Source organism: Pogona vitticeps, chromosome 2, assembly GCF_051106095.1.
Source record: "Pogona vitticeps strain Pit_001003342236 chromosome 2, PviZW2.1, whole genome shotgun sequence".
Lineage (NCBI taxonomy): Eukaryota > Metazoa > Chordata > Lepidosauria > Squamata > Agamidae > Pogona > Pogona vitticeps.
In genome coordinates, this window is record NC_135784.1 from 208,619,707 (window position 1) to 208,642,189 (window position 22,483).

The 22,483-nt window shown below is 42.6% G+C and overlaps 1 protein-coding gene across 1 annotated transcript in view; it reads left to right on the forward strand.

The window, feature by feature from the left end:
- Positions 1 to 22,483, forward strand: part of GRIN3A (glutamate ionotropic receptor NMDA type subunit 3A) — a 146,851-nt gene that overhangs the window by 109,285 nt on the left and 15,083 nt on the right. The window contains exons 5-6 of the mRNA XM_072991995.2: positions 607 to 722; positions 7,552 to 7,703. Of these exons, the coding sequence (XP_072848096.2) occupies positions 607 to 722; positions 7,552 to 7,703 (268 nt within the window). The remainder of the gene's footprint in view (positions 1 to 606; positions 723 to 7,551; positions 7,704 to 22,483) is intronic.

Sequence of the window (22,483 nt, forward strand, 5' to 3'; positions counted from 1 at the left end):
TTTTAAAAATCTCCAATGCTACTAGAGAAGTCTGGACAATGTACAGGCTCAGTCCAGCCAAAGTACTAAGAAGCTTCACGAGTGAGTTGCAGTGGGAGAGTGAAAGACGTGCTGAAATCTCTCCGTGGGTGTCTTGTACTGCCGATATTCTTAGACCCCTAAGCAGGTCAAATCTTTCTGATTTAGAAAGGCCTTCCAGACAATTTCTATTTAAAGACAGACATCTTTCTTTTCATGTCATTGTACTTTAATTGGTGATTGTTTTCTAGTCTACATTGAGATGAAATCTATTTCTTAGTATTTATAAACCATATCAGTTAGAACTCATAAAAGTGTTTAAAAAGCAAACACCAGAAGAATTATTTGACTGTTATCTGCCCTGGCATCAGCATCAAATGCTTGCATTTATTGATGGCTAAATTAAATTTCTGTTTGATTTTTGTACTATGTTTGTGTTAAAAGGCTTCTTGAGGATTAGGTGAAATAGATCCAGAATCTGCATCTGGAAACAATAAGCCTTGTACAAATTAGTTCAGTTGGACAGTTCCTTGTTCATTTATTGAGTGGTTCTGAGTGCTGTTCTTGGTTTTATGGTTTGTTTTACAGGCAAGATCCAGAGAAACTAGATGCCTTCATCATGGACAAAGCTCTCCTGGACTATGAAGTGTCAATAGATGCTGACTGTAAACTTTTGACAGTGGGGAAACCATTTGCTATTGAAGGTATGAAAGCATTTCCTATAAATATTCCCTTCACAAAGCTTTGGAAACTTTACTTTTTCACGCAGTCTCCAATAGTCTGTTTTTGGGCAAGTTTTGAAGTGTGTTGTGGTGTCTCAGCTCAAGGGGCTCCTGGATGAAGCAGATTATCTAGATCCATTTCAATCTGGCTTCAGGCAGAATTCTGGGACAGAGATTGCTTTGGTCACCTTGGTGAATGACCTACATTGGAAACTGGACAAGGGGAGCCTATCTCTGTAGGTTCTGCTGGACCTCTCAATGGCTTTTGATATCAACTGTAGTGTCCTTCTGGGGTGTCTTTCTCGAACGGATCTTGGAGGTACCGTTTTTTGGTGCTGCAGATCCTTCCTGGACGGCCACACACAGAGGTGGTGTTGGAGGAATCCTGTTCAACCCTCTAGTCAATGGTCTGTGGTATCCCTTCAGGCCTCAGTCCCGCCCATCCTATTCTATTCAACTTGTACATGAAACCACTGAGACAGGTTGCCCACAGTTTTGGAGTCCAATGCTGTCAGTACACTGATGACACGCAGCTCTATGTCTCCTTCCCTGCTGATTCACGTGTGCAACTTGGGTATGCTCCTGAATTCAACCTTGAGCTTGGATATACACTTCAGCAGTGGTAATGCTTGCTGCATCTGCTCTTTGAAATGTCCAATCTGGTCACAGTGACACATGCCTTAGGTACATCTTGTTTGATTACTGCAGCATGGTGTACATGGGGCTGCCTTTGAAGAGTGTCCTGAAACTTCAGCTGGTTTAAAAATGCTAGCGCCAAACTTCTGACTGGTGCAAATTATAGGAAGCATATTACAAGAACTTCACTGTCAGCCAGTGTGTTTGTACCACTCCATATGAACCTTCTCAGCTTTTAAGATCTTTTAGGGAGGCACTTCTCTCAGTTCCACCACCTTCTCAAGTTCATGCAGTGAGGACCAACGTTCCCTCTAAATTTCTCTTCCACTACACAGGAGCCTCCCCATCTGCTTGGGGGTAGGGAGTGAGCAGGGCTTCATTTGAAAGGGGAAGTAAACAAGCTGGCTGCCTGTGCACAGACAGAACTCTGGGCAGGTGTGAATGCGCAGCTTAGAGGGAACATTGGTGAGGACACCAGACTTTGGAATGTGCTGCCCTGAGAAGCCAAGTTGGCCCCCTCCCTCTTGTCCTTCCGTCATCAGGCAAAGACCTTCCTTTTCAGACAGGCCTTAAAACAATGCGTTACCTCAGGAATGCTATATTTGTTACACTTAAAGGTTTTAAGATGTTCTTCAAAATGTTTTTAAAATATTTTAAAAATGTTTTTAATCTGGGTTTTAATCTTAGCACATATTTAATTGTTTTTAATATGGTACTTCTATGTTTTCTTAACACTGTTGATTATTGTATCATTTTAATTGTTGTGTGCTACCCTCGGTCCCCCTATGGGGAGAAAGATGGCATCTAAATAATAATAAGAATGAAAGAACTCCCAGATGTCACTGCTGAATAAGAGGTTCTGAGACTTGTAATCCAAATATTTAGTGGCTCACACCGTGTTGCCTAAACATGGAGGGAAAGGGAAATTATTGTTCCCTCACCATTGCACTGGTAAACATCAGGCCAGCATGGCTACTTATAACAATACCATAACAATAAACACAGAGGGTTACAGAATTAAACAAGGACATTCCTATACCTCTTACCCATTTTCCCCAAGTCCAGTTAATGGATTTGTTAGCTTTAAAGAGAGGGTGAACAGTGCAGGTTCTCTGCTTGCCTACTCAGAAGAAGGTCTCTTACTTCTGTTTTCAGAAGTATTTATTCTAATATAGTGTGTAAAAGACTGTGCCTGAAGTGAGAGTCATAACTAATAATTTTGTCAGCCAGGAAAGCAACATAAAATGCCTTCCCAAATCAACTTTGTGACTCTTGATGCAAAAATAATATGAGAAGTAATCACAGTATACCTACTCAGCATCTCCCCTTCCTCCACAGAGGATCAGCGGCACTGTGAGAGATACAGAAACAAATTAAATTTTTTACCATACCGTACATTTCAATAACCAGACTCAGAGGCTTGGTCTACTGAGTTCCAATCTGCTCACGCTTCGAATGTGGCCTCCTTGGAGAAGCTACTCCTTGAGTTGCTACTGTGCGAAAGGACTGCAAGCTTCCCCTTTCCCACTGAGATTCTCAGTGGTTTTCCTTTATTTGCTCCACTTCCCATCATTGAGTTTGGTAATTACATTTTTCTGTTCCTAGAACACTTCCTCTTAGCAGATTTCAGCCAACTCAGTTGAAAGGTAGATCACAGAATAGGGATGCAGCCTCTGCTGGATAGGGTTGCACTCCCTCTAAAGACACCCATGTGCAGCTTGGGAGGGAGAGCCTTCTCTGTCACTGCTCCCAGACTTTGGAACTCCCTCCCACAGGAGGCCAGGCTGGCCCTATCTTTGCTGGCTTTCCACAAGCAGGCAAAGACCTTTCTCTTCAGGCAAGCTTTCCCTTAATGTCTGGGTGCCTGAGTGGGGGTTTTAAACAGATGGTTGTGCCATACGGCTTTGAATGTGGTTTTGGTGTTGCTTTTGCGTGGTATTTGTTTGCTCCTTTTTATATTTATATGCATATTGTTTTTAGGTTTAAATATTGTCTTTTAATGATGTAAGCTCCCTTGGGCCCTTCTGAAGGAGAAAGGAAAAGTAAAAATATTTCAAACAAACAAACAAATAAACAAAAAAATCTCCATTTTACAACCAAATGAATAGAAATGAGGCCCAGGAGTTGCCAAAGTAGTGTGTGTGGAGGGGTGCCTCGTCCCAAAATTTGATGTCAAGCCCCACCACCCCACGGGCTGCCTGTGGGTAAGGAAGAAGATGTAATAGTTCTGAAGGGCATAATGGGCTGCATCCCTTCAGTTGTTATGCAGTGTGTTGTCTATTTTAGAAGTTTTGTCCTATGTAGAAGAAAGTCCAGGAGAATAATGGAATGTCCTCTCCTTGGAAGCCCAACTGATACTATCATCATCCTTGCATTAGCTCCAAGTTAATGATGGGTTGCTCATCTAATCATTGGAGGGCTCCTGAGATCATGGCTTGGTTTTTAATCTCTCAGTTTGGTGCAGGATGGTTGGTTTGAGCTGTTAAATTGTTTTAAAGTGCCTCACATTTTAAAAGCGTTTTGCATTGTGTTACATTGCTTTGAAGCAATTTTACGGAATGACTGAATCGCTTAATGAGCTCAGTATGGTCAGGGGTCTGATTCCCCACTCCGCCTTGTAGGAGAAGAGCCAACTGTGTGACCAAGAGACTCAATACTGTACAAGAACTGGGCTTTATATTTATTGATCCATCCTTGAAAGAGCATTACTAGATTGATTTATTCACTGCTTCTCTAGCAGCCAAACTCAGGCCCAACAACAATAACAAAATTCCCGGTCTGCTCTATCTTTTTATGAGCTTGAATCCAATCTTCTGTCTCTCTCTGATAGAGTTGGACTTTAACTTTCTATACTGTAGTGATTTCTTCCCCACATATGCACTTAGTTGATTAGAACGGGCAAGCCCCTAGAGCAGGCCAGCTCAGCTGGCTAAATATAGTTTTACGAGTATACACACACGCACACTATGTATTGCCTAGTTTCAGAGTTGTGTAATGTGGCATTGGGGGGGGTGGAGTTGCCAACCTCCTGCTGCTTTTCAATGTTGGTACTCTGGTTTAAGTGGGCTACCGTTCTCTCAAAAATAGTCATGAATTTGCATGTGCTAAAAGGGTGATTATACAAGCAATTAGCAGTTTCCCCTGCTGACAAATAACCGAATCCATTGTGCATTTGCTCATTTAATAGGCACTAAAGCTTTTTTTAAAACTGGGCATGAATCTGCTGTTTTTCTTCTTTGGTTAAAAGCACTTCTCAGTGCCCTTAGAAGTATCTCAGCAGTTTGCTAACAGCTTATGCAAAAGACAGGTACATTTCTCCTCCTCCCCTGTTAGCATATACATACACACATGCACACATGCACAAACACCCTTCTTGTTAAATTGAGGTGGAGGGAGGACTCCCTGAGCTAAAAGGTAGACCTGAGGGGAAAAGGTAAGGAAGGTTTCTCACCTTCCTTACCTGTGGGAGGATAGGAAATGCTTTCCACTCCATATACAGAAACTAAAGCTGAATCTTATTTCAACATTGCTGATGGCAGAGCAATATTGTGGGCGTTGTATTCCAGAAGAGTAACAGTCCCCATCACCCATGCATTAGGCCATAGATATCCAGTGTGGTGTAGTAAGTAGAGTGGTAGGCTAGGATTCAGGAGGTCTGGGTTGGAATCCCCACTCAGGCCTGGAAACTTCCTGGAGGAGATGGAACTGGTAAAACCACACTTTAAATATCTCCCTTGCCTTGAAAGCCCTTTTAGGGTCAGCATAAGTCCATGCCGACTTGGTGGTCCATGACAACAGCAGCAGCAGCAGTAGCAAAGCTGCATTAAGCGCACAGCTTGTCGCTAACAAAGCGTGTTGGTAGGCAACGAAACAAAAGAACTGATGAATAACAAAAAGGTATCCAGATGGTAGGTGGGCATCAACACCTCCTTGCAGACTAAACTATATGTGAGCGATGACAAAGTGATTGACTGCATGTTGTCACATTTACTCCAGAGTAGTATTACTGAAGAAACTAAAACCATCACATAGGGTTCTGGGGCCCTGTTCAGGTCCCCCTTTGAATTATATTATGAATGCTTATTTGAGGTGAACCACCATCCGTCGAGTCCTGTCTTGCCAAAAACTGTCCTTTGATTCTGTGGCTCAGGGAGGGATCCCAGGAATAAGGAGAGGTAACCAGATCCAGTCAGATGAATTAACGTGTGGATGGCTGAATGAGGTGGACAACGGAGTGACTGTGCTGTCCCTTTGGCACTCCAGCATTGTGGGTTAGAATTAGAAATACTGTAGTTACATGGAGGAAATGCACCTGTGGAAGGCTACCTGTGGAACCCCTTGCCACTTGTCTGCATGAATGGATCCAAATAGGTCAAAAAGAGGCAGAGTGAAGGTGGAAATGAGGAAGAAAAGGAGAGAATGAACGTGAGGGAAGATGCCAACCACCTGAATAGGGAAATCAGGCACACGGGGAGGAAGCAGGCAAGAACGTTTCTCAGTTGGGGGTCAAGGTCTATTTTTCTGCTGTTCAGCTGACTGGTGTAGTGAATGACTGGGGTGAACTTCGGGCAGAGTCTGAGAGAATGTCTGGCTGCCTCTGTGTGATTTTGTGCATGTGTAAATAGTATACTCACTTTTGTCTCTGTCCCTGCTCCCCCATTCTGCCCTACCAACCACAGTGGGAACCAGATACTGCCAATTACAGTGCATATAAAGCAAGGAAAAAGCCAGATTTGTACTGACGTTTTCCCTCTGTTTCATAAAACTGCCCTCTAAGCACCAGACAAGATTCTAGTGGACTGACTAGTGCCTTGGTAGCTATTGGTCTCGTATTTTATTTTCTTCTTCCTGCTTGGAGCACAGAGTGGCCTTTCAGCTTGAAGAAGGTCAGGCTGGATGCCTTGGAGGTTACCTGGCTTAGGGGGAAAACAACAGAAAAATTTATTATTATTATTATTATTATTATTATTATTATTATTATTATTATTATTATTATTATTATTATTATTATTATTATTATTATTATTATTATTGATGATGATGATGTATTGTTATTATTATTATTATCGTCGTCATCATCATCATCATCATCATCATCAATAATAATAATAATAATAATAATAATAATAATAATAATAATAATAATAATAATAATAATAATAATAATAATAATAATAATAATACATAGATGGCTAAAGATACCTGAGAGGCAGCTGGAGAATACAAAATGTTGCCTCCCAATCATCACCAACAATAACAACTCCCTCAAATCAACATGTGTTGTACCCAAAACTAACCATGTTATTTGGGTAGCTGAGACTGGTAATCCTACACATCTCTCTCCCTTGTAGTAGGAGAACAGTACTAACAGATACCTAATAAACAGCATCCCAGATTTTGCCTTTTCAAAATCTGATGCCTGAGGCAGCCTTGCCTGCTCCGTCTGAGGTGACCTAGGCATCTCACTCTGTGGAGCTGGACTAGATGCAGGTGCTAAGGTGAAATAGGTGGCAGGAGTGTTAAATATGTTTCTGTCTTGAACATTTAGTGATTGGGTTGATAGCATTCGTTATTTGATCAACGTCTTAATGTTTCGTAAGACAAGTGATGTTTCAAATAAGGATACTGAAGTAATATATTTGTTTCGTGATAGGGAAAAAAACAGCCAACCGCCAAATTCAACTATGGTCTCATTCAGACGGAGTATTTGTTCCCCTACAAGTACCTAATTGTGTGCTAGTGATAAGGGGGTGGTTGTGAATGGATTCACAGCCACCGTCACCCCTGCAAGCAAAATCGTCAGCTGACACCACCTGAAGAAGAAGGAATGAAAAATGGATCAACCCTGTCTCCTCCTTCCAGGAAAAGAATTGGCCCTACATGAACACACACAGGAAGTGGGATTATCGCATGGCAAAAATTTGGAGGGGGTGTATTCCTTTTCTGATCACCAGAGTCTTACCCCCTAGAGCAAATATTGAGAATAATTTTTTTTCTGACTGTCAGTATTTCAAAGCAACAGAGTTCTGGCCTTTTTTAAAACTCATGATGATGGATAAGGATAAGGATTTATCTTATTAAAATATATATTTTTGTACATTTTGACAACATTGCCAAAAAAGAGACCAGGGTGCCCTCTTGAGGACGATCTTAACTTTTCCCCTTTTTCCCCCAGGGTATGGCATTGGTCTTCCTCCAAACTCTCCACTCACCTCAAATATTTCTGAACTGATCAGTCAGTATAAGTCGCACGGCTTCATGGATGTCTTACATGACAAGTGGTATAAGGTAGTGCCATGCGGGAAAAGAAGCTTTGCTGTGACCGAGGTAAGAGCTGGTTTGTGGTTTTCCATCTACCAACATATTTGCTTTCTGGAGGGTGTGGATGCCAGAAGAATATGGCTGATAACAAGTGTGGAGATGAAGTAGAATTGATTTGTTGTAATATAAAGCAAGTTGTTTCCAGAGCTAGGGCAAGACAAGTGGTTTACTTGCCTCCTGCTTGGATTGTTATAAAATGTCCTGTATGGGGCTGGGTTTTTTTCAAGGTTATTCAGAAATACCAGTTGGTTCAAGATACTGCAATCAGACTGTTAACCAGGACTAGTCACTGGGATCACATCGCTCTGTTACAACAGTTCCACGGGCTATTTATTGGTCCATTTCTGGTCCCAGTTCAAAATGTTGATTACAAACCATAAATCTCTATATGACTTGGATCTGGGCTATCTGAAGAGTAACATCTCCCCATGCAGACCTCCCCGGGTTTTAATGTCTGCAGGGGAGGCCCTTCTCTCAGTCTTACCATCTCACGCTTGGCCTTCTCAGATGATGACTAGTTTCTCCATAGTTGTGAAACTCTCACACAAGGCTAAGCCTGCCCTCATTCCACCGGACAGAAACTAGACTGCATGGGAAGTGGGTGCTACGCCGCCGCCCCCCACTTCTGTCTGGTATGTTTTTCACCATTTTAAATTATTTTGAGCTAGAGGACTTTTAAAATTATTATATTTAATTGTGGTTTGGGGTTTTTTTTGGTTGTGTAGTTTGCCTTTCACTCTAGACTATCAGAGCAGTATACAAGAGGCATAAAAATAGAGGGCATGACTAGTTGGGCTGGGTTCGAGTTACAGACAGGTATGGACAGTGAGAGGACTTGGACAATGGAAAATATTGTGGTAGGTTTTCCCTCGTGAAAAGTCTTCAGCTATCATCTAGACAGCTGTCTGTTGGGCTTTTCTGACTCTGGTTTTACCTGCACAAAGCCACACCAAATGTGTGAAAGACCCCTCCAACTTTACATTCTGCATTTCTGAGTTTTTCTAAGGAATCTTGAGAAAGTCCAGAATAATACCCATCACACCTCTTTAAGAGCCAGGTTACACTTGATTTTAATTGTAGGAATGCAGGAAACGAGCACAGTCTTGTTGTACTTCAAAGACTAACAAGCTTTATTTGGCAAGTAAGCTTTTGTGAAGAGTCAGCTGCTTCTTCAGATGGAAATGGGTTACAATTCATGAATGTTCTGTTTCCGCTGTCAAACTAAAACTGACTTATAGCAACCCTAATCAGATTCTCTGGAGCTTCATGGTGAAGCAGTTAAACTGCAATACTGCAGCCAAGATTCTGCGCACAACCTGTGTTCAGTCATGAGCTCAAGGCTGACTCTGTCTTGTGCATTTTGCTACAATTCAGATGTCTGACTCTTCATGACCCCTATGGACCAGAGCATGCCAGGCCCTCCTATCTTCCACTGCCTCCCGGAGTTGGGTCAAATTCATGTTAGTAGCTTCGATGACACTGTCCAGGCATCTCGTCCTCTGTTGTCCACTTCTCCTCTTGCTTTCACACTTTCCCAACATCAGGGTCTTTTCCAGGGAGTCTTCTCTTCTCATGAGATGGCCAAAGTATTGGAGCCTCAGCTTCAGGATCTGTCCTTCCAGTGAGTACTCAGGGTTGATTTCCTTCAAAATGGATAGGTTTGATCTCCTTGCAGTCCAGGGGACTCTCAAGAGCCTCCTCCAGCACCACAATTCAAAAGCATCAATTCTTCAGTGGTCAGCCTTCTTTATGGTCCAGCTCTCACTTCCATACATCACTACTGGAAAAACCATAGCTTTGACTATGCGGACCTTTGTTAGCAAGGTGATATCTCTGCTTTTTAAGATGCTGTCAAGGTTTGTCATCACTTTCCTCCCAAGAAGCAGGTGTCTTTTAATTTAATGGCTGCTGTGACCATCTGCAGTGATCATGGAGCCCAAGAAAGTAAAATTTGTCACTGCCTCCATATCTTCCCCTTCTATTTGCCAGGAGGTGATGGGACCAGTGGCCATGAACTTAGGGTTTTTTATGTTGAGCTTCAGACCATTTTTTGCACTCTCCTCTTTCACCCTCATTACGAGGTTCTTTAATTCCTCCTTACTTTCTGCCATCAGAGTGGTATCATCTGCATATCTGAGGTTGTTGCTATTTCTTCCAGCAATCTTAATTCCAGTTTGGGATTCATTCAGTCCAGCCTTTCGCATGATGTATTTTGCATATAAGTTAAATAAGCAGGGGGATCATATACAGCATGTATATTGGGCATGTTTACCCCCCTTCAAATTCATATTTAACAGAGATAGCTGTTCCAGAGCAGTGGAACTACCAGGCGTGCTTTCTGTCACTATTGGAGGCTTTCTTTCTGACAAAAGGGCAGCCTAGGGTGGATGGTTTTCATTGGGACCAAGAAGAAAATGTTAAAGTTATCTGTCGCATACCTTGGAATTCTCCTGCAATATGTGTGTGCACACATGTGGGCGTTAATAACATTCATGTGCAGATGGGCTCTGAGTCATTAGATTTGCCCACCATGCTTGCCATTATAAGAAATTATTGTAGATAACTGTTTTTAGCAAGATGCTACAATTATTATAGTTCAGCTCCACAAACACAAAAAGCCAGAATCAGTTTTATAATTTTAGAGTACAACTCCTAGTATTCTGCAGCCTTCTGTCCATGCTGCCTGGGGGGATTCTAGGAACTCGGGATAAAGAAAGGAATTGTCCCAAATTGCAGAATGCAAAGAAGGGTAGGTCTCCATAATCATAATTACGAATACAAAGAATATGAGAGCGAAAGAGAGGTAATGGAGAACACAAGGAAAACATGCATCTCATCCTCCCAGTTCTCACATATCTGGTCATTTTACAGTCATTTTTTGATTAGGGTGATGTGCTTCAGTAACATCAAACCCATAAGAATCATTGTGGCTTCTCTGTAGTGGGGTGGGGCCACACGGGAAGAAGACCAGTATAGCCCAGCTCCCAGGCTGAGGGCTTTTTATACTGAGAACCAGCAGAAATCATAATACCATATGCAGTCCAGAGAAGATAATGTGCCTGAATCTCATTGAAATCAATAGGTGATTTAAGCTGTACAGCTGAGGGTGCTTATCTCCTACTGACTTCAAAAGGTTTCTTGAGAACCAGATGTGTTTCAGGTTATCCAGATGTGTTTCAGGTTATCCAGTACCGGTGGACCATCTGAAACAAAATGTTCCTGGGAAACAGCCAAGTGCTTAAATGGAGCAGGCTTGTGCAACCCAGCAAAATAGTACCATCTGAGATCTTTTGTACTTTACATTTTGGAACATCATCCTTTTGGATGGAATCCTTTGAAAAGATTCAGTAGGTAATCGTTCTCAGTTACCAGAAGTTCAACCTTCTTTTGCCAGGAAAAAGCTGGCCTGGAAAACGCTTAATAGACATCACCTTTTCTTCCCTGCAGCGCTGGGTCTTTCAGATTATTTGGGGGTGGGGGTGAGGGGGAAATAGCCTGGCAAGTTAAGGTGGGGAGCAAAAATATTTCTTGGCAATTCTGCAGCGCTGGGACTGCTACAGAACTGAGTTAAAAATCCTAAACTAATACAGAACAAATGAAAGCCAACCTGCATTTAATCTGTACGGGAAGAGAGACATCTAGTGGACTCTCTGTGGCATTGCACAGATTGATGTCATGGGGAGTTCATGTTTATCAGTTGAAGGCTACTGGAGAAGTAATAAAACATTGCAGCCAGGGAAATAGAATTAATGTTAATTTTTTAGGGGCCAGGGGCCCTAACTGGCTGATTAGCTTGAATCAATTTGATTGACTAAGAAGCTATTCTTGTAATTAATCCATTATTAAGGAAGAAAAGTTATTAATGAAGAAAGATATTAAGGAAGAAAGACTACAATCCATGCTGACTGGGAGACACTTGGACATTGTATTCCAGAAATTTAATGTTTCCAAGCTCTGGTTATGATTTGGATCAAAGTGAAGCATTCCTAAAGACTGAGAAACAAACAGTTCATTACAGATAGTGCATCACTGCAAGAGACATCCTGTAAGTGCTGAAAGTGTCAGATTGTCACAGTCAGAAATTTTTATTCCTCCTGCAGTTTGCAAATTGCTTTGTTTTGGGACTGGTTACTGGAAAGTAAGCACAAACTGTATGTTGCAGTGTGATTATTCCATCACAAAGGTCTAGAGGGTTCATATCGGTGGAACCACTGACTTCTTTCAGCTTCTAATGATGCTGTCCTTTTGACCAGTTAATCTCCTATTCATGTTAAGTGGACATTAGCACATTTGTCTAATTTATCTGTGCAGAATCATCAAGGTTTCAGATTACTTAAGCTTCCCCCTGGTGTGGCCAAAGCAATTAGTTTTAGGAAACTGATTGAGTAGCCAGAACTATTGGAGTCAGAGCTACTTATGCCAAAGAAATGAAAGAGGGAAGGTAGATAACATCTTCCTCATGAGTTACCATCATTAGTTACTAGTTCTAAAAAAGTAATTTTTCTAGCCTTGGCTCTTTTTTCCTCTTTGCAAGGTCCCAGAGGCTGTTTGTGCCCATGCACGTGTGTCTCCTCTTTCCCTATTCCTCCTGCCCCTCAATCGGCTGCTGCCTTTTGCAGCAGCTTGCCTGATGAAGGGATGTGGCGATCCTGAAAGCTTGCACTCAGTTTTGTGTTTTTCTTTTTCTGGTTAGCCTCCTGAAGGTACTGCTGTCATAGAGCATTGGGGTTTGGGACCCTGTTCCATAGTCCACATAACCACCTCTATCTTACTTTGAAAAACAAAGTACCATTAAATGAATCCTTTGTCAGATACATTCAGCAAGGCAACACTTACGTTCCTAAATTTGGAGACCAGATTTCAAATATTGTGGTTTTAAAAAGATGGTGTTTAGGCTTAGTGTATTCCATAAATAATTGCACTAGCTGTGGACTAGATAGATAGATAGATAGATAGATAGATAGATAGATAGATAGATAGATAGATAGATAGATAGATAGATAGATAGATAGATAGATAGATAGATAGATAGATAGATAGATAGATAGATAGATAGATAGATAGATAGATAAAACTAAAACTCCCAGAAGCCTTTGCCACTAGCTGTGCTGGCCAAGATTCCAGGAACATCTGGAGATTCAAGATTGGGGACCACTGACTTAGAAATTTTACTTTTTTTAAAGTTTAACCCTCTCCAAAAAATCCCAGCCAGCATAAATTAGATCTGGGAAGCAACATGCCATCCCCAGAGCCATTTTTACCCTCTGACCACCCCCAGTCCCGCCTTAAACAGCTCAAAATATTTACAAATGACATTTACTCTCACAAAGTCCCTTTGTGCTCTCTAGAGGACTTGGGGAGCAATTTTGCCATATTTTGATGTAGTCCCAACACTCCTGCCCTCCCTAAACATAATCCACAATTTATTTTCAAAAATGTGTTACAATTTTATTACTAGAGAGTGTGAGAGGAGCTTTTTCAATAACAAAAAAACCCCTTGTTTTTAAAATAGTTACATTCATTTATCAACACTCAATTGTAGCAAGCAATCTTTACCATTTAATAATAATAAACCAATTCAGGTTATACCATAATAATAATAATCTTAGAATTGCTGAGCTGGAAGGGACTCTATGGATCATTGAATCCAGGCTCTCTCAAGGAGGCACCATGGGGAATCGAACTCCCAGCCTCTGGCTCTACAGGCAGATGCCTAAGCCAGTGAGCTAGCTAGGTTGCTGGCAGAACTTGGGGGGAAATGGCCCCCAGACCTGCTGAGTTCACCCACCTCTGACTTAGAAAGATCACTGATTAGGTTCTACTGACTCGATTCTGGAAATTGTAGCCCACATTCTGAGAATCTTAGTCCAAAAGAAATATTTCTAAACTTCCATGTGTTTTAATGAAGCTCAATAGAATTCGAAGACCTTCTCACTTCAGTTAAATTAGCATGACACCTTCTTCCGTTCTTCATAAAATATAATATACTGTATTGTTTCATAGAAATAAAAGTGGAGAGGGGAAACCTAAGCCATCTTTTGCTGTGATCCAGGTCTCTTGAAGTTCCCCTTTAAATGCTTCATCCCCAGTCAGCCAGGCGGCAGGAGCTTTTCCTTTTGCAAATGGAGACACTGCCCTTTGAACCTGGGCCTTTATGTATGCTGAGCATGCCAACTATACTGCTGAACTGTGGGCCTTCCCCTTCAGGATATTGACAAAATCTTAATTTATTTATCTGAAACTGAGTGAAATGGGGTGATCAGCTTCTGCCTCAGTTTCACTGAGAGAGAAAATCGATGCAAGCCTTGGAAAGAGAGCCAAAGAGAATCAGATTTATACTAGGGGAGAAATGCACGTATAGACCATGAGGCATCTGTTTTCTTATTATTGTTGTTTGCAAAGCCCTCCTGTATTATCTGCCAACCTTTCCAACCTGGTGCCCTCCCTATATGTTGGACAGGGGGTGACACGAGTTGCCATCCATAACGTCCACAAGGTACCAAATAGGGGAGGAACTGAACAGCAGTGGCTTTCCAGGACTTTGGAAAACAGTCGTTCCCAGCCTGTCCTTGTGAAGGACTGAAATTATGACTTCTGGCATGGGAAAGATAGGGTTCTCCCCCTGAGCTGCAGCCTACACTTGTTTGAGAGCTTTAAACAGAGATGAAGTGCAGGAGTCTTGTGTTAATCTCTCTAGCAGCTAACTCAAGGCTACAGTCGTGTTTCTCCTGTCAGTTTAAAGTTGTATTTGTATGCCTACTTCCCAGAAGTCCAGTACACAGAGAACTGAAAAATCATAGCAGGCCTCTCTCTCTCTCCCCACCCCATATATATATTCTCGCAAATCACTATTCTGGGCAGTGTAAAACAAAGAAAAGAAACATAAATTATCAAATTACTATAAAATACTAGTAGAACATCCCATAATTCTTATGGGATGGGCTCATTTCTGCTGAGGTCTTTTGAGACAGCTGAGGACAATGGATGAGGGAGCCTTACCATGAAGTAGAATGCATGTAGCGATGAGGAAATAAACAAGTCCACTTGAAATGCTGTGGGATGAGAGAGAAAATCCCTTGCACAATATGAAGAAGCAACAAACCCAAGGTTATCCCAGACTGTGACAGAACTGCAGCACAGGTAAAGCGTAAATATCCCAAAATAGTCATCCACAAATTCCTTGTCTTGAAAGTTCTAGAAATTCTTTGGAGTAGAAAGGGAACATCATTCCCATGTCTCTCTTTTTCTATCTAGATATCCAACCAGCCGCCCACCTGCCTAGTACCCAATCTCCCCAATCATCTGATTTCAGAAGCTAAATGGATTGGGGTTGAATTAGTACTTAGACAGGAAGCATTAAGCAATAGGGAAAAGCTTAGGTCTCCAGGCCTGAAATCCCAGAGACCTGCTGCCAACCTAAGCTGACAATATGGGGCTAGTTGGACCAGTGGTCTGGTTCACTGTACAGCAGCAGCTTCTGTTTGCATTGCTCGGTCAGTCTACTTAGGTCTTCTGTGAAGTTCATACATGATTCAACAATCTACAAGAAGAGTGGGCAAAATCCTGTGGTTGGAGGCCACACTGGACCTCCTCAAATCCAGCAGGGTCTGCACCCCTGTTAGGTTTGCAGGTGCCAACAAAAACCTCAGCAGTTGCCACTCATATCCTGGATGCCAGTTGGAGTGGATTGGCTGACAATATGGGCGTTATCATCTAGCGTGCCTGAAGAGTGCCACGTTGGGGCTGGGCTAGATGCGAGAAGGCTCCCAGTGAGCAATGACATCCCAGGATGGAGTTGTTTTGTTTTAAATGGAGAAACAGCAAAGAGAAGGAGTCAAAACCTTCTTCTTGTGCACCATGGTCTTTGTGGTGCTCCAGCTGTGGAACACACTCCTTTCGGAGGCCAGGTTGACACCTGTGTTGGCCCAGTTTCTGCAGCAAATATATGCGTTGCCTCCGACACATTTTTTGTTTCACCTGGCAGGACAAAGTTCCAAATAGCATAGTCTTAGAACGAGCTGGAATTTTTAGCATGTATACATTACAGAAACAGCGACGTCTACATTGGCTCGGGCATGTTGTAAGAATGGCTGATGGTCGGATTCCAAAGGATCTCCTGTATGGAGAATTAGTGCAGGGAAATCGCCCCAGAGGGAGACCACAGCTGTGATACAAGGATATCTGCAAGTGGGATCTGAAGGCCTTGGAAATAAATCTCAACAGATGGGAAACCCTGACATCTGAGTGTTCAGCCTGGAGGCATGTGGTGCATCATGGCCTCTCCCAATTTGAATAGACCCTTGCCCAGCAGGCCGAGTCAAAGAGGCAGTCCCGAAAGCAGCAAAATCAGGGAGCTAGACGGGGTACAGATTGTATTTGTCTTCAGTGTGGAAGGAATTGTCACTCTCAAATTGGCCTTCTCAGCCAAATTGGCCTTCTCAGACGCTGTTCCAAGTCCTCCATGCAGAGCACGATACCATAGTCTCTCAAGACTGAAGGATGCCTATACTATGGACCATGGCTGGGCTGTGGTTTTATCTTTTGATTTGTTTCATCTTTTTTTTAAAAAAAAATGATGTTGAAATGTTTTCAAGTGTTTAGTTATTGCTTCAGAATTGCTTTACAGACTGTATGCTGGTCTGAGATATATAGGTATAGAGTGAGATAGCAAGTGTAAATAAATTCACATGTTTAGTCTAGAAGCTCAGTACATAGATATTAAACAAAGAACTTATGGGTGTTTGGGGTTCTAGACTAAACTCACTCACTCACATGCACACAAATTCTTAGAATGGCAGAGCTGGAAGGGACCCTATGGATCATCAAGTCCAGCCCCTGTCAAGGAGGCACAGGGAGGAAATCAGACTCCCAACCTCTGGCTCTGCAGCCAGAGATCTAAACCAGTGTTTCTTAACCTTTGTTCCTCAGATGCTTTTGAACTGCAACTCCCAGAAACCCCAGTCAGCACCGCTTGTGGTGAAGGCTTCTGGGAGTTGCAGTCCAAAACTCCTGATTAACCCAAGGTTAAAAACCAGTGATCTAAACCACTGAAGTATCCAGCAGCAAGCAGATGCACGCACATACCTGGGGGAAATTATAATATGACAAATGTTATTTTTAAGGATATGTTTGAGACAGGTTTGCTCACCTCACACAGTAGGAACCTCCAAGCTCTGTATACAGGATAGCAGACCATCATCAAGAAATAGAATAACAATGTTTTTACACAAGAGGCTAAACACAGAGTGGGCTTGTAAATAATTCAAGTATATATGTTTTATGGGATTTATCGGATATTTTACTGGCTATATCTATTTTTATCATAATGTTGTTTTGTAAGGTTCCTGTGTTCTGTTATTTGTTTTAATTAATATTAACAGCCCTAAGTTATGAGGGACGTGGTGGCGCTGTGGGCTAAACCGCATAAGCCTGTGCTGCAGGGTCAGAAGACCGAGCAGTCGTAAGATCGAATCCACATGACGGAGTGACCTCCCGTCGCTTGTCCCAGCTCCCGCCAACCTAGCGGTTCGAAAGCATGCAAATGCAAGTAGATAAATAGGGACCACTTCGGTGGGAAGGTAACAGCATTTCGTGTCTAAGTCGCACTGGCCATGTGACCACGGAAGATTGTCTTCGGACAAACGCTGGCTCTATGGCTTGGAAACGGGGATGAGCACCGCCCCCTAGAGTCGACCACGACTGGACAAAAATTGTCAAGGGGAACCTTTACCTTTACCTTTACCTAAGTTATGTGTAAGAACCAGAAGCATATACGTTTTTGTATAAATTGTGCCCAAATCTCTGATTTGGGGTCATGTATAAATGTATAAATATTTGCCTGTAGTTCCATTCTTATGTCTGAGGAAGTGGACTTGTCTGCGGAAGCTCACATTAAAATAATGCATTCTAAGCCTTGTAGAAATTCCTTTTACCTGTGCTGTGAATTTCTGCATCCTGTCTGCACTGAAGGGATTATAAAAAGGATATTCTTCATTGTGTACTTTCTACTATGGAGCCAAGATGCTTGTAATGGCCAGTGAAATATTTCATATATAGTTTCCCCGCTGGAATCTTCTTTGATGACATTTTTTGGCTCTTACCAATGGACACGTCAACCAAGACTAATGACATAATCCTGCCCATATCTGTAAGTGAAATATTGATTGTGATGACCCTTTTTAAAAAAATGAAATATCCATCTTCCTGTTTTCAGTGTCCACAGAACCAATTTCCAGAGACACAATACATTTGCACTTTATACCGAGATGAAATACCCACTGCGTTTATTTCACTGTTCTTCTTTCCCAGCATTGCTTTTTCCAAAAAAAAAGGGGGGGGGGATTTAGAAATGGTTCTGTTTTCTAAGGCAGAACTGTTTGCCTGGCCTGTCTTATGTGTCAGCTCCTTGATTGTTTTACATCCTGCTAGAAAATAATAGCTGTTTTGGAGGAAGAGAGTAAATTGTGCTACTAGTCTGGAGGCTTCTGGTCACACTGGGAGAGAATCAAAATGAATGAGATAATGATCAAAATCAAGTAGATGGAACTGAAGAGGGGGTGGGGAAAGTGTCCCTGACATTTCTGGGTGTACTAACACAATGTTTGCAACAACAACAACAACAAAAAACCACCACTGGACTCATATCTAAACCACTAGAATTAAACTAAAACCCCAACTTGGAAATGTTCCTTTTGTGGTCCACAGCTGGTCACACTGGAGATTCTGAGAGTTTTATTTTGGCAAACTCCAGGCTAGTGCAATCATCTCACAGGCGCTCTACCATGCAGCAGGAATGAAAGCACCCTATGAAAAAGTTGAGGAGAATGCAGCATCCCCCTCGAAGAAAGAGAAAATGCTTTTGAAAAAGGGAAAATGAATGGGGCCAAGAAATGCTGCTTTTTTAAAATCACTGATCACTAGATTCACCTCCAAGTTTTGGTCCCCCAGTTGCTCCAACCTTATTGTAATTCAGAAAGTAAAATAGTAGGATGATCTTATCAGTGTTTCACTTATCTGCAGTTTGCCACAGCCCTATATACAAGGATTTCCCCTTGTGGCCTCTGCCCCATTCCCTTGTATGTAGTATACAAGGGTTCCCTTGTATCCACAGTTTCAACCATCCATGGTGGATAATGGAACCAACCCCCCGCAAATATGGGGGTCCTTCTGTGCTTCCAACTTCCGAGTTGAGCCATTTGAAAATATGCAAAGGGAAATCATTGCACTCATTTATTATAGTCACAAGAAAAAACACATTGTTAAGAATCCGTTTGCTTTCAATTGTTGGATATTCCACATACTCTATGTCAGGATGATGAATGAGCAGACTTCTGGTTGTTGTTGAACTTAAAATCCCCATCAGTCCTAGGTAGCATAAACCCTGATGAGGCATAATGGGGGTTGTAGTTCAGCAACCTTTGGAGGGGCACAGGTTCTGCATCCCAATTTTACATTCTATTTTGTGCATGATTCTCATTCCTAATGTCTTACAGGTGTTCTTTTTTCATCTGTTTCAATTAAAACAGGGGAAGGCATTAGGCATAGTATCTGGGGTTATCATTTAGCGGTTCTGTTTCTGTTTTTGCATGTATTTTCAAGACCTTTTAAGAGATGTTTTAGATCTCCGCTAGCTACTCTAGCTTCTTTTGGTTCTCATTCCCCAACTCTCTGCCTGACAAATGTGGAGCTCTTAGTCTGGAGACAGAAAAAAGGCAGAACTGTATTGGTCAGTTTGGGAGAATATCACAGTTGGATTTGAAAATGGTGGCTGCTAGTTTTTCCTTGGCCAAATTCCAAAGAAGCACAAGTGACTACCATCTCAGGGTATGACAGCTTGCACATCGTGTGACCAAGTTGAGCAAATATCAAAATTACAAAAGGAAGCTTTTAATTAATGGCAGTCTGCTGCTACCAACAACGTCATTCCTGTTGCGTGGTCAGACCCTGCCCAGTAGGATCCTAACGTTTACCAGTCAAGATTAAAATGACATAAAAGCCAAACTGTAGATATTTTGCAAAGGATTTCAGATCGAAGGGATTTGTAGTGAAATCCATCATACACAGAGCAGCAAATTCTACCCCACCCCATAGATGCATCGCACCCAAAACCAGCCAACTGTTTTTTTATTTGGCACAGGAGAAGAAAATTTCCAGAACACCCTTCTCTATCCTTAGTAGTAATAACAATTTGCTATTAATTCATGGCACCCAACATACTCTACCTGAGGCAGTCTTTTCACTCCACCTAATGGCAGGTCTGGCCCCAAATTCCTTTAAGAAAGAAAAGAGAGAGGCCCAGCTTCTTGAGATATTGTCTGCTGGCAGTTTGATTTGGCATCAGCTTATTCAAATTGAAAATAACTTTCCTTCTCCTATTAAGTAAATGGGATTGTTAAAGCACATTACTTAATTAATCAAGCAAGGCTGCCATATTAGATCTCTTCATCCTTAATCCAAAGGGAATAGCCTCATATTGGAAGCTTTTTTCCAAGAGTGAATTCATTGGAAAGCTTGCTTGAGTCAGTGAAAGAGATTAGATTAGTTGAAACACAACTTGCAGAAAGCAAAAAAAGCAGAAAAGTGTCACTGAAACTGGCCCACTTTGAGTTTAATCCATTCAGATGCTTCTGTTCATGAGAGCTTAATGGTGCCACCAAAAGAACAAGCCTTGGGATCAAACTGTTTGGCCTTATATTGCTAATATGGGGGAGGGGGTGTTGGCAATTGGACACTAGCAGGGGGTTGGCAGGAGGTACCCAGATTGGGACCAGCCCATGCACTGTTTGGCATCTCAGCATATTATTCCCTGCCACAATCTGTATCTGAGTCACATTTTTTTAACTTGTGTTTATGCGAGTTTATGCTGATTTTAAAAAGATTGAAAACACAAAACACAGACAGGTCTGATTGATTGTGTAAAATGCATTCATGTGTGGAAGGCATCAGACTGAGCAAAGCCAGTCTATTAGTCCTGGGGATGAGCCTGCACTTTAAATTACCTTCAGGGGCATTACCAGACATAAACAAATGTCCCTTTTTGGGATAGGGAGAACGACAGTTAAGCTCCTGGAATGGCTTCCCCTTAATTCACATCTTGTTTCAACAGATTACTATGAACACAAATGCTTTTAACAATTGCAACAGATGCTCTTAAGAACATGCTGTTGTTGCTTGTCGTGGCTTTGCCATTTTATTTTCAACATGTGTAATAGCAGCTCTTTACAGCTTTTGGGAAACCATATTAACCGATGCCTCTGCTGTTTGGAGCAATTTATATGACCGTTATTAAAATATCTAGTATGGATTGGGATCAAACCAGTTTCAACTGGGACAATGGGAAGTTAGAGATCCTGACCAAAGGCAATCTGTAAATTAGTTTAGGCATCTAGCTGAGACCTCCTGGGACTCAATTACCTGAGAGTCATGTGTTGAGATTTTGGTATGAAAATGTATTAAATATTAATGTTGTATAGTTAAATGTAAAATGGCTGATTTTACCTGAGTCATGTTTAGATTGTATTCAGGTAATCAAGGATTAAGACTTAATGTTGTTCAACTGTGGTACATGATGAAACTTGGTGTAACAGAAAATGAAGTAATGTATTTTCTGATTGGTCACAGAACTGTACATAAATCATGTGTAAAATGAACGTCTTTATCTGCTGTAAGTCAGATCACTTTTTCCTATGCTGTGTGTTGCTTCATGTCATGTTATGCTGCCAGAGGAATGTCTATTCTCTATTCTCTCAAGTTGTTGGTTTTACTCTCTCAGTGTCATAGTGTCATAAGTATCTCTGCTAACCAATCTCTCCTTACTCTGCTGATGTTATGAGAATACACACTATAATAAAAATTCTCAACATCATGTACCGTATTTTTTGCTCCATAAGACACACTCCCCCCCAAAAAAATGTGGGAAGGAAAGCCCGTGCGTCTTATGGAGTGAAGGCAGCAATTTCGTTGCCACTGGCCCCGTGGGGGGGAGCATCGCAAGGGTCCGGGTGAGCCTTCCAGGACTCTTGCGAGGCTCCCCCACCCCCCACGGAGCCAGCGACGGCAAAATCGCCAGCTTCCAGGTGGGGGGAGTGTTGCAAGGGTCCTGGAAAGCTCACTCAGACCCTTGCGATGCTCCTCTCACCCCCGCACGGGGCCAGCGCCGGCAAAATCGCCAGGTTCTGGGAGTGTTTGGAAGCTTGGGAAGCCTCCAAACACTCCCAGAAGCTGGCAATTTTACCCCCCGGCCCCATGGGGGGGGAGAGCATCGCAAGGGTCCAAGGGAGCCTCCCAGGACCCTTGCCACGTTCCTCCCACCCCCGCACGGGGCCAGCGCCAGCAAAATTGCCAGGTTCTGGGAGTGTTTGGAAGCTTGGGAAGCCTCCAAACACTCCCAGAAGCTGGTGATTTTACCACCCCTGGCCCCGTGGGGGGGTGAGGGGAGCGTCGCAAGCATCCGAGGGAGCTTTCCAGGACCCTTGCCATGCTCCTCCCACCCCCGCATGGGGCCAGCGCCAGCGAAATTGCCAGGTTCTGGGAGTGTTTGGAAGCTTGGGAAGCCTCTGAAGAGTCCCAGAAGGTGGCGATTTCGCCCCCTCTGACCCCCGGGGGGCAGGGTGAGTCTCTAAAGGGTCCTGGAACACACCCTAGGACCCTTTGGAGGCTCACCCTGCCCCCCCCCCCCCGCTGGGCCAGAGGGGGGAAATTGCCAGCTTCTGGGACTCTTCTGAAGCTTCCCAAGCCTCAAGTCCCAGAAGGTGGTGATTTCACCCCCTCTGACACCCGTGGGGGCA